This window comes from Marmota flaviventris, chromosome X (assembly GCF_047511675.1).
Source record: "Marmota flaviventris isolate mMarFla1 chromosome X, mMarFla1.hap1, whole genome shotgun sequence".
In the NCBI taxonomy this organism is placed as follows: Eukaryota; Metazoa; Chordata; class Mammalia; order Rodentia; family Sciuridae; genus Marmota; species Marmota flaviventris.
The window spans coordinates 4,569,387-4,582,268 of NC_092518.1; the positions used below are offsets into that span (position 1 = coordinate 4,569,387).

Genomic DNA, 12,882 nt, shown 5'->3' on the forward strand with positions numbered 1-12,882 from the left:
GAGCAACCCTGACCTGAATCTGTGGCTCCCCAGATGATGGACATGAATGCCTTGGCTCCTGCTGAGTTGGGTTGGCCCCCTTATCTCCACTGTGACACCAATGCCTCAGCGGATAAACAAGGACCTTCTCCTCCCATCCTTCTTGAAGGAATTCCTAATATCCAAGGAGACAGGCTGATGCTCAGTCCAGACCAGGAAGGGTATGTGTCCAGCAATTGGTGGTATTAGATATTCCACGAGCATGAGGCTTCCTTTCTTGTCCCACCTCTGCACTCCCCATTCCCTGCATGGTTAGCATTCTTGGACAATCTCTATCATTCATCTTTGTACTTCAACACACCCCACCCTGTTCCCCCAGAGGATTTGAGGCTGTGGCCATCCAGATGCTGTGGGGTAGGCTTCAGTTTATGTCTTCTCTCTGAGGGGATGGGGAGGGCAGGGCCCCATCAGTCGGGTACACTGGCAGTCCCTCTTAACTCTATTGGGTGCCTGGTAAATAGCATTAAATAGTGGAATTTTCACTCTAAAGATCAGCTGTGTAGACGAAAGGAGTGGTGGTCAGAGATCAGAATGGGAAATGATGCCCTTCTCCAAAGAGATGAGGAGGGAGAGAAACAGAGCTGGCTCACAAAGGGAATGAACTTCTGGAAGAGAGAAAACATTTTGTAGCCAGCTGTCTGGGAGGCCATAAGGAAATGACTCCTTCATAGTTTGCCTCCCACATCGTAACCAGTTCCTGCAGCCGCCCTCCCCTGGCTTCACTGGGAGCATGTGGGGGTGTATCTCAGCAGTGCAGGCTTTGTCTCTGGCTCACGGGAGATTTAGCGAGCCCACAGAGACAGCAGCTCTCTGCAAGGGCTGGATTAGTGGAGTGCAGAATTTCTTCATTCCAGACCCTCTTCTTGGCTGGACAGTGCTGATGGCATCTTCAGAGTGGGGAGTGGGGAGTGGGTCTCTGGTCAGACTAAGGAAGTCCAAGGTCAGAGGACATGGAAGACTGGTTAATGACTCTTGCCCATCCTGCAAGACAGCAGTCAGGTCTGGGCCAGCAGGAGCAGGTGGCTCCCACATTAATGGCTGATGCCACTGAAACCCACCCCAGAGGGTGAGTGCCCAACCCAGGGGAGCCCAGGAGTAGCCAGGTCACAGCTGAAGACCCTTGCTCTCTTATCCAACCACTGAATTGTTCCAAGTCCAGGCGAGTGTAAATCCTCCTTGGCCATTATTTCATATCACTCTTATTTTCTTAGAGCAAGCAGAGACTTCAGTTCATGGCCATTTCCAAGATCGCAAGTACCACACTGTCTGTTATTATTTAAAACTGGTATGTTTCACACTGGCAGCCAGAATTAACCACTTAAATTTTGACTTGAAATCTGTCTTAATGATGTTTCTGAGGATTAAAATTAAAAGAACTCCCCAGCCAAAGAAAACAGGTACAGGTACGTAAGACAGGATCTCCAAGGCAAAGGGCCATACCTGCAAAGTTTGGCCCCTGCCCTGGAATTCACCAGGACACCCCCTGCCCAACCAGCCGCAGTCTCCTAATAGCCATCTTCAGGACCAACTCTACCTGCTGCCCTGGAAAACAAGCTGGCTCTTAAAATGGAGCTACCGAAGCTTTGGAACCTAAACCCTCAGCCCTGGTGAAGTCCATCTAGCAGAGTCCCCTGGGACATCTCCCACCAGGCATCAGGTGAGGCTTTGTGCTCACGGCTACGGAGCACCTCTTACTTATCTGTTGTGTGCCCTGCTCCTGACTGATTAGGGAGCTCATTTCACTCCCGACCATCAGTCATCTGAGGAGCGGAAACCTGCCCTTGCTCTTGCCCTTGGAAGGCATGGTGTTTCATGTTCTGGGATGTTCACCTTCTGCATAAGGACGGGTCCTTGGAAGCCTAACCAGCATCCAGAGTCCCGCCTTCTTGAACACTGAGTTCCAAGATGAATTTCCAAATACATGCCTGTGCCAAGGAGGGCTTCTTGATTGCCTGCCCTGAGAGTCCAGACAGTTCTCACACTGTTCCTTCTAACCCAGTCCTGTGTCCCCCACCTGCCCTACCATGGGTGGGGTGAAGTAATGCACCTCTAATGACAGTGGGGGGCATGCTCTTCACCCGGCTTCCTTCCAGAACTCCCAGGCTCCTCTGATCTCTGTTACTGGCTGTCAGTGAGACCTTCAGTTGTGTCATAGCTCTGACCCCCCAAAACTGACGAGAGAGGCTCTCAGAAGGAACACAGCAATTGTACCAACTTTAGGGATTAGGCCTTCTCCTGCTGCTAGTTGCCTATAGGTACCCATTCTCCCTCTTTTCCTTATAACATAACCCAGAAGTTAGACAGAGGAGCAGCATAGTAGGCTAACAGACTATTTCCTATGTCCTCTAGCAACTAAGCACAACCAAGAAACTAAGTTCTGGCTAATACTATGCAAGTGGCATTGTGTGAAACTCTCAGGGAGGCCTTTTAAAGCTGGCTCGGGAGAAAACAGGCCCCTTATGTTCACTGATACACTTAGTTTGTTGGGGTCAATCCCCAGCACTGAAAACACACTAAAAGGATCAACAAAATGTAGTATATACACACACTGGAATATTATTCAGTTATGAAAAGGAATTATCTTAGTCTTTTCTGGCTGTCATGATAGAATACCAGAGGCTGGGTGGCTTATAAAAAACAGACATTGGATGCTCAAGGCTCTGGAGACTGCAGCCCAAGGTCTAGGTGTGGCAGACACAGGGTCTACTGAGAACTGCTTCCTGGTTCAGAGATGACACCTTCTCACTGGGTCCTCACAGGTGGAAGAGGCTGGGAGCTCTGGGGTGGGGGGTCTCTTATAAGAACACTCAATCCATTCATGAGCCTCCACCTTCATGACATCATTGCCTCCCAAGGCCCTACTTCCTAACACCATTAGCTAGGGGTGAGAATTTCAAAATCAAACTTGTTGGATGGGGAGGACATAAGCACTCAGACCACAACAGGAATGAAGTACTAATACATACTACAACATAGATAAACCTGCAATATGTTATGCTGAACTTAAGAGCTCATATAGGAAATGTCCTATATTGCATTATTTCATTGATCTACAATGGCCAGAATAGGCATATCCATAGAGTCTAAAACTTTTGGTTGCCAGGGTGGAGGAAGGTGGGAAGAGATTGGGGAATGACTAATAACTGGTACAGGGATTGGGGGAGATGATTACAAAGTTGTAAAGTGGATGATATCAATGGTGCCCAGTGGTATACAACTGTGATCCCAGCTATTCTGGAGGCTGAGGCAGGGGAATCACAAGTTTAATGCCAGCCTGGGCAACTTGGTGAGACCCTGTCTCAAAATAATAAAATAGGGTTGGAGTATATAGCTAAGTGGTAGAGCACCGCTGGATTCAATCCCGAGTATTACTAAAAAAAAAAAAAAAATCTATCGACATACTGAAAACCACTTGATTTTACTGTTAAATGTGTGGCTTTAGGGGCTGGGGTTGTAGCTCAGTGGCAGAGCACTTGTCTAACATGTGTGAGGCACTGGATTCTTTTTTTTTTTTCCGCCCCCCCGAAGCACTGGGTTCTATTCTCAGCACCACATATAAATAAATAAACAAACAAATAAATAAAGGTCCATTGACAACTAAAAAAATATTTTTTAAAACGTGTAACTTTATAAACCCATTTTTAAAAAAGACAAAAAGTAAAAGCAAGCAAGGACTTTCTGATTGAAACAGACCAGGAACTGGGCAGGAGAGGGAATAAATGTCTCCTGGACTTAAGAGCTAAGAGACCTGGACACTTGCCCTGCTTGGCCACGTCCAACGTCTCTTAGTCAATTAGGTTCTGGGTGTTGCTATATGGTCAACATCCCAATGACAGTAACAGCTCAGATCCACTGAGCCCCCACCATGTGCCAGGCACTATTCTAATCCATTTACATGTTTGATTGATGTTACTCTTTCCAGTGATCTTATGCAGTGGGTACCAGTTACACAGTGAGTGCCTGAGCAGGAGCTCAAACCTACCTATGCCCAAGGCACCAACCTCTGTGTGAGACCTTGCCAGACAAACACCTCCAGCCCCAGCCCTCATCTGTTCCACTTTTATTATAAGATGTCAATATATACAGAAGTAGTTCTTCATACAGTCTTTGATGTACAGTGAAAAATTGTCATACCTGGGCACAGTGACACACTCCTATAATCCCAGCAACTCGGGAGGCTGAAGCAGGAAGATCACAAGTTCAAGGCCAGCTTCAGTAATTTAGGCCCTAAGCAACTTAATGAGGTCCTAAATAACTCAGCAAGACCCTATCTCAAAATATAAAAATGGCTGGGGATATAGTTCAGTGGTAAAGCACGCCTGGGTTTAATTCCCAGTACCAAAACAAAATTAAAAGAAAATTTTAAAAATTTGTCTAAATTCAGCAGGGCACAGAGACACACACCTGTAATCCCTGCCTCTTGGGGAGGCAGGAGGAAGGCAAGTTCAAGGCTAGCCTGGGAATTTTAAGAAACTTAGCAAGACCCTATCTCAAAATAAATGGGCTGAGGGTATAGCTCAGTAGAAATCCCCTGGTTCAATATCCAGTACCTCCCCACACACAACTTGTTTATATTCACACCAGTTTTTTTCTTTCTTTTCATTTTTAACGTGTCCAGTTCCAAATATTTAATTTCTTTTTTTTTTTTTTCTTTTGGTGCTGGGGATTAAACCCAGGGCCTTGCACAAGAGTGTGACCTACCATCAAGCACCCCCTCCCCTATCCCTCAAATATTTAATTTCTTGAGTTACTTATTGTCAAGATTTTAAAAACCTCAGCATTTTAGGTGGTTTTTTGTTTGTTTTTTGCATTGCTGGGGACTGAACCATGAGTACATGTTAGGCAAGCGCTCTACCACTAAGCCATGTTCCCAGCCCTGAAAACTTCAATATTTTGAATTGGCTTCCGGCCTGAGAATGAGCCACCATAGATGTTTCTGGGTGTGGGAGCCAGCTGCCAGACTGACAGACAGTGTCTGCCACTCTGCAACCCACCTTTGAATACTCAATGGCATCTCCTAATATTGCTCATAAAACAAAACCAGGCAGACCTCTGTGCCCAGTGGATACCTCAGTCCTGCCGATCTCCTTATCACAAGATAGGCATCAACCGCGTAGCAGAAGAGCCACCAGAAACAGGCACTGTACAACAGCTGGATCCACATCTGTAAACAGCAAGAACTCAGCATCAAAGATTCTGGAAACACACAAGGCCTCCAGTTCCTCCGTGAAATGAGATGGCAGATGTGGGCTTCTTCTGACATCAAGGAGAAGCCCATGTGAGCTCAGGGACATATGCAGACAGTCTCTAGGACAGGGGTGGGCTGTGGCCCAAGAAGGACTTGTGCATCTGTCCTCTGCTTAGCAGGATCTGACTAAGGACCCCCACCCCCACCTCGCATTTGGTATGCTTGTAGGCATGAAAGATCAATGGGGGCTTTGAAGTAGAAGCTCTTTGTGGGCACGTGGCACTTGGAAAGTCCCTTGGAGGAGAAGGGGTGAGAAAGAGGCTGGAGGTATTAACTGCAGCAGGAGAGGTCTGCGCCTCCCTGCTGTGGGCTGAGAGGAGGCCTCATGAGGTGCAGTTAGGAAGCAGAGGGCAGGGAAGAAAAGAAAAAAAGGAACTGGGAATTCTGCTCCAGACCCAGTGATTCAACGTCTACATTTGCACAATTTAAGCCCTTCTCGTGAGCACCAATAAAATGAGGTGCAGCATAGTGTGTTTTGTGTGTCTGTGTGTGTGTGATCTACTTATTTATTTAATGATTTATGGATATAAGCCCTGGAGAGTTTGTGACAATACAGCGCTGGCCAGGCCCCACCCCAGGCTTCCTCATCTGTAGATTGGTGCACAGCCTGAGAATCTGCATTCCTCACAGGCTCCCAGAGGTTGCTGCTGCTCACTTTGGGGACCACAGCGCAACAGGCACAGAGGTGGGGAGGAGAGCATGCAGAGAGAGGGGGCACTCACCGCGCTCCCAACACAGAAAGCAGCAGGCCAAATGTCTGTTCCATTCCCATCAGAGATGTTTTCAACGAAATCTGGGAATCCCAGCCACACTGCCGACCGAAGGATGATCCCTAATAGAGAAGTAGATAAGGGGCTGTGGCTTAGCGGCAGAGTGCCCACCTAGCTCATGCGAGGCTCTGAGTTCAATCCTCAGCACCACATAAAAATAAACAAATAAAATAAAGGTCTTGTGTCCAACTACAACTAAAAAATAAATATTTAAAAAGAGAGAGAGACGTAGATGGACTCTAAGGCATCTGACTCTAATTCACATCTAAAGCTGACTTGTTACTTTGTAAAAATGATAGCTAGTAATACATGTGAGTGAAACAGGAAGAGAGCGAGCAGGAAAGAGGAAGGGAAGGAGAGAAGGAGGAGAAAGAAAGGAAAGAAGGAGGAAAGGGACAGAAAAGAAGGAAGGATGGAGGGAGAGAGGGAAAAACACGTTCACGTGTTCAGAAAAAAGGGAGGAGAAGGAGGAGGAGAAAATGAAGAGGAGGAGGAGGAGGAGGAAAGGGAAGGGGAAGGAAGAAGAACTGTTATTCAGAAAACCCATCTTATATTGGCAAAGCGATCCCAGGCACTTCCATTTCAATTGAAAGCAACATCAGCCACAAGCTTGTCCCCAATTTTTTGTTTGCTTGTTGACTTGGCATTACAAAGTGTTTATGTAAATAGCAACTTGTATTTCTTAGCTATACTTTTAATGTTCACGTCAATTATTCCTTACATAGAGAATTATTTACAAAGCACAATTCTGAAGCTTAAATGTATAGTTCCTTCATTCTTTTGGAAAATACATATAAAATTTTCAAAAATTAGATCTCAGTACTTTGCTTTGGACATTTATTATCTGTGAGTTTTCCTTGCTATTAGGTTCAAATATTTAACATTCTTCAATTAGCACACACACACTTATGGTATACATTACAGCTCTTTGCAAAGTAATGCAATGCCCTTTGTTTAAATGTATCCTGTTATGATTTAGGTATGACGTATCTCACAAAACTCATGTGTGAGAGAGTATAAGAAAGTGTAAAGGTGAAATGATTAGGTTATAAGAGCCTTAACCTAATCAGGGCATCAATCCCCTGATATGGATTACCTGGGTGGTGACTGTAGGCAGGTAGGGTGTGGCTGGAGGAGGTGGATCACTGGGGTGTGCCTTTGGGGTTTCTATTTTGTCTGTGATGAAGGAAGTCTATCTCTCTCTTTCTCCTTCCTGGTGCCAAGTCCTGAGCAGCCTTCCTCTGCCATACTCTTCTGCCATGATGATGTCTCACCTCCTGATGTCTCACCTCAGGCCCCAAAGAATGGGGTCAGCCATCTATGGACTAAGACCTCTGAAACCATGAGCCCTAAAATAAACTTTTCCTCCTCTTAAGCTGCTCTTGTCAGGTCTTTTGGTCATAGCAATGAAAATCCTACTAGTACACCACTGAATACATAGGTACTTGTAACACAACTAACCATACATGTGCTATTTATTATGCTATTAAAGGAGATCTATGAACACTAGAAAGCTTAACATACACCTTCCCACTGTCTAGCCACTGCTAACAACAACACACCTGGCCTTCTCCTAACTTCTGCTCATTTTCCTACAACATCTCCCACCTCCCTCTTTGAAGGACACGATGCTCTTCCACCAACTCTGAAAATATATTTGGTTATATCTTTATTTCCAGATATTCAAGTAACAGAAATAAACTACTATTAAGATCTCTTCCTAAAAAAAATGACTTAGTGGAATCAGGAAGAAAACCAATGTTTCATTGAATAATCCTGCACCAAAATGATTTTATCCCTAATAGAAAGGAAAAATTCCTTTCCTGGCTTATTCTTCAAGTCTGAGAAAATGACTTGAGGTTACATAGTATTTATTTAAAGTCAAGGTCTGGGGGGGTCTTCAATCATGTTTTTATCACTCTGGGCAAAAGGACAGAACAGAAATGGGTCCTGGGATACACAACACCTGTGTCCAGGTACCAGCTCAAAGTAGGGTACATAAGGCAGTTAATACAGGCTTCATAGGCTTTGCCTCAAGATAAACATTACAAAAAAAAAAAAAAAAGTTCCAACAAGGTCAACACCATCAAGTAATTACAAAGTGTGGGCAGAATGTGAGTGTTTACTTGAACAAACCCACTATAAAATAACATTTATGGGACAACTGAACAAACACTGGCAACATTAAGAAATTGCTTTTAATTATTTTAAATTGATAATAACACCAGGGTTAAATATGCTTAAAATTCTATGTTTAGCTGAGCCCAGTAGTACACACCAGTAATCTCAGTGACTTAGGGGTTTGAGGCAGGAGGATCACAAATTTGAGGCCAGCCTGGGCAACTTAGCAAGACTCTGTATCAAATAACATTTTTAAAAAGGGTTGGATTTTGTTTATTTGTATGAGACAGACCTTGCTAAATTGTTCAGGCTGGCCTTAAATTTCCAAGTCTCCTGTCTCAATCTCCCAGGCATGCACCGCTATACCAGCAACCTGTTTTAAAAACCCCAATCAGCATTTAGTTTTGTTTTTTGGTGGTACTAAGGATTGAAGATTAAATTTAGGGGCAACCTACCACTGAGCTACATCCCCAGTCCTTTTGATTTTGAGACAAGTTCTCACTAATTGCTCAGGCTGGCCTCAAATTTGTCGTTATTCAGCTTCAGCCTCCCCAGTTGCTGGGATTATAGGCATGGGTTACCATGCCCAGCCATAGCAGCATTTTTATTCTTGCCTTTTCTCATCTAATCAGGGCTGTGCTGAAACCCACACTCTGGTAGCCCTCCCTTGACAGTGGATAAGAGAGAAGATGATGCTAGGAATGCTGGAACCCAAAATTACCTCCCAGAAATAAAGGAATCTTTTTTGTGAACCAAATGAGAGAGAGAGAGAGAGAGGGAAATAGAAGCTTTTTAAGTGAAAAGTAAGAAAAAGTTACTAAATAAGACCATAAAGGAATTGCCAGTAGAATTGCTTTGTATTTCTTGAAAAAAGTTTTAAAAGGTAGAGAGGGAAAGTCTGGGGATGTAGCTCAGGAATACAGCATTTGCTTGGCATGTGCAAGGCCCTGAGTTTAATCCCCAGGACCACAAAAATAAACAAATAAATAGAGTTCTTATGTTTTAGTGCTCTATACTCAGATCTGAATGGATGAAATGACATGAAGTCTGAAATGTGCTTCAAATTAAGCCAGTAAGGAGGGAGAAGGGCAAGTACAGAGAGAGTACGTGAGGATCCATGATGGTTGTTTATATATCATATCTACATTGATGTATGTTGGGAACTTTCCAACAAAAAGTTAAACAAAATGGCAAAACTCAACTTTAGAGTTCTATAAAATGTGTCATGCTATAGTTTAAAGCAGATTCTATAAAATGTGTCATGCTTAAAGAAGAATTTGGCAAAATTGTTCCTTTGAGGGCTGATAGTAAACATCTTTGGCTTTGTGGTGATACTTTCTCTGCCCAGTATTCCACCGTGTTCTGGTAGAGCAGATCTGGTCCTAGATGAGGTGAAATGCAGAGCCTAGCCCTGTTCTGTAAAACTTTATTTATGGACACTAACACTTAAATTCATGTCTATTCACATGTCAGCAAATCTGCTTCGATTTAAAAAAAAAAATCATTTTAAAATGTAAACAGAAAACGCTCTGCAGAAGGGGTTTGCTCTGCAGCCTACACTTGGCATACCTGGGTAAAAAGCAAACCTGGGGCAGCCCAAGGACATTGCACAGTGGTAGGGCCTGCCTGAGGCTCTTGGTTCATCCCAGCGCTGCAAAAGGAAGGGTTCAGGTAAAAAAATAAATAACGCACAAAAGAAGATATGGTACAAAGCAGGTACAAATAGCAAGGTGCGCACGCCACACATGTTAACTGGTGGTCTCTGCTGGATGCACCCGTCTTATTTTCTAGACTTTCCTTAACAACATTGTAGGAGGTTTTTCTAATAAGTTTGCAATAACAAACACAATGAACGCTTTTCAAACTACAAGCAATGATCCTTAGACCTGAACTTTTCCCTCTTGCTTTGCAGAATCCCCTAGTCGTCCAGAGTAGTTTCTGGAATGAAAAGACCTCCAGCTCCTGGCTTGGTGCTAGAAGTGCTCAGACGCGCGAGCCCTGGCACCGGCTGGGCACGGAGCAGGTCTCCGTCGCCGGGCCACCGCGCTCCCTCCACCCAGCACTAAGTGTGTCCCAGCGGTGGGCCGCCCCCTTACCAAGGCAGCCGAGGACGTCGCAAGCAGCAGCGGCCCTCAGGATGCGGGCCGAGGCAGGCGGAGAGGTGGAAGGGGCCCCGGGACCGGCGGGTCGGCGCCGGGGCAGCATCTGCAGGAGGCCGAGCACCAGGCGGAGCGCGCCGCTGCCCAGGCACAGCGCATGGAACGCCCGCGGCTGGAAGCTCAGCACGAGTTGCGTGGCAGCGTCCCGAGTGGGACAACAGAAGGTCCCCAAGCGCGGGGAGGCCATGGGCCAGCTCCGGGATGCGGCTCGGGTCTGCCAGGACCCCGCTGGCCGGCCTAGGTCATGTGCCGGGCGGGCTGAGGGAGGGGGACATCATGTGCCCTGGGCCTCTCCCCCACCTAACCCCCTGGTGCTTGCAGAAAAGGCGCCAGGGTTGGGGGGGCTGTGCGCCCTCTGCAAAGGCCACGAGGAATCACGAGGGTGAGGCTTGATCTGCAGGAGGAGGGGCAGGGGAGAAGAACCAGAGGTAGGGGACGTCAGCTTTTCCCCTTCCCCGTGGTTTAATTCTCCAGAATTTACAGCCTCAAATCTACCATGGCGTCTTAGCTAGTCTTGCTAGAAAACTGTGCCCCGGGACAGACAGCCACTGTTTGGACTCTGAGATTCTCATATTGATGCCTTTGAGGCCCACGCATGTATGCATCAACTGTGGCTCATGTCTATAAAAGCATCTCTCTCAAGTAACAATGTGGTTAAAACAGTCTTTTGTGCATAGTCACTCTCCCCAATTGGAACAACCCCACTGGAGGTAGAATTTTCATTTAAAATTCAGAAAGCCAAGCCCAGAGTTGCACTCCTGTAATTCCAGCTACTTGGGAGGCTGAGGCAGGAGGATCTCATTTGAGGCTAGCCTCAGCAACTAAACAAAACCTTGTCAAAATAAAAAAGAGCTGGGGATGCAGTTCAGTGATAGAGTGCCACTAGGCTGGGTTCCCACTGTGTCTGTTGGGGGTGGGGGTGGGGGTGAATTTCATTAAGATAATTCTTTAAGAAACAGCAGAATGGTGATTACCAGAGGCCAGGGATAGTAAGGGTCAGATGAGGAGAGACTGACCAATGATCCTAAGTTATATTGAAGATAAGGGCAAGAAGTTCTGATGAACCATTGCACAGTAGAGTGATTTCAAAAGCAAGAAGAAAGGATTTTGAAAGTTTGCACTATAAAGAAATGATAAATATTTGAGGTCATAGACATGGTTAACTGGATTTAAACATTAATGCAATGCATATACATGTATCAAAACATTACATGATATCCCATTAATATGTACAATGTTTATATCTTATGTGCCAGTTAAAATAATTTTGAATAAAAAATAAGAGAAAACTAGTTTTTAAAATTATAGCATACTATGGGGCTGGGGCTGGGGCTCAGCAGTAGCTCACTTGTCTGGCGTGTGCGGGGCATTGGGTTCGATTCTCAGCACTGCATATAAATAAAATTTGGGGGCTGAGGTTGTGGCTCAGCGGTAGAGCGCTCCCCTTGTACATGCGAGACCCTGGGTTAGATCCTCAGCACCACATAAAAATATATGAATAAAATAAAGGTATTGTGTCCAACTACAACTAAAAAATAAACATTTAAAACAAATAAATAAATAAATAATTTTTTAAAAGTCTATCAACAACCAAAAAAAAATTTTTTTTAATTATAGCATACTGGGCTGGGGATGTGGCTCAAGCAGTAGCGCGTTCGCCTGGCATGCGTGCGGCCTGGGTTCAATCCTCAACACCACAAACAAACAAAGATGTTGTGTCCGCCGAAAACTAAAAAATAAATATTAAAAAATTCTCTCTCTCTCTCTCTCTCAAAAAAAAAAATATTGCATACTAATTATAGCAAACAGAATAAAGCTGTTTTCCTCTTAAATTATATAAGGATGTATAAAAAAGTCCCCTCTAGATTGTGGCTTTTATTAAGAGAAAAAAAAGGCAGTAAAACACTTGCCTAGCAAGAGTGAGGCTCTGGGTGTTCCATTCAAGCACAGAAAAAGAAAAGGAAAGAATGTAAGAAAGAAAGAAAAAGACACCAGCTTTGTCATATACCACTTAGCCACTGTATGGTTTAGATGTAGCGTCCCCCAAAAGCTCATGTGCAGACAGTGCGAGAAGGTTTGGAGGAGAAATTATTGGGTTATATCTTTAACCTAATCCGGGAATTATTCCCTGATGGGATTAACTGAGTGGTAACTAGAGGCAGGTGGGGTGTGGCTGGAGGAAGTGGTTCACTGGGGGCAGGGCTACAGTGTACATAGTGTGTATCTGGAGAGTGGAGTTTCTCTCTGCTTTCTGATCATCATGTGAGCGACTTCCCTTTGCCACACTCTTTCACCATGATGTCCTGCCTCAACTTGACCCCCAAGGAATGGAGCCAGCCACTTTTGGACTGAGACCTCTGAAACTGTGAGCCCCTAAATAAACCTATCCTTTTCTACTGTTGTTCTGGTCGAGTCTTTCAGCAGCAAAAAAGGCTGACCAAAACAGCCATCTCCCCCGCCCTGTGTGTTTATTTTATTTTGAGTCAGGATCTTACTAAGTTGCTTAGGCTGGCCTCAAGTTTATGAACCTCTTGCCTCAGACTTC

At 45.0% G+C, this 12,882-nt stretch overlaps 1 protein-coding gene across 1 annotated transcript in view; it reads right to left on the reverse strand.

Moving 5' to 3' along the window:
- The window catches only part of Gpr143 (G protein-coupled receptor 143), a 34,955-nt gene extending 24,372 nt beyond the window's left edge, over positions 1 to 10,583 (reverse strand). Inside the window, 4 exon segments of the mRNA XM_071606666.1 lie at positions 5,109 to 5,203; positions 6,010 to 6,119; positions 10,275 to 10,535; positions 10,538 to 10,583. Coding sequence (XP_071462767.1) covers positions 5,109 to 5,203; positions 6,010 to 6,119; positions 10,275 to 10,535; positions 10,538 to 10,583 — 512 coding nt within the window.
- Positions 10,584 to 12,882: the final 2,299 nt, after the last annotated feature.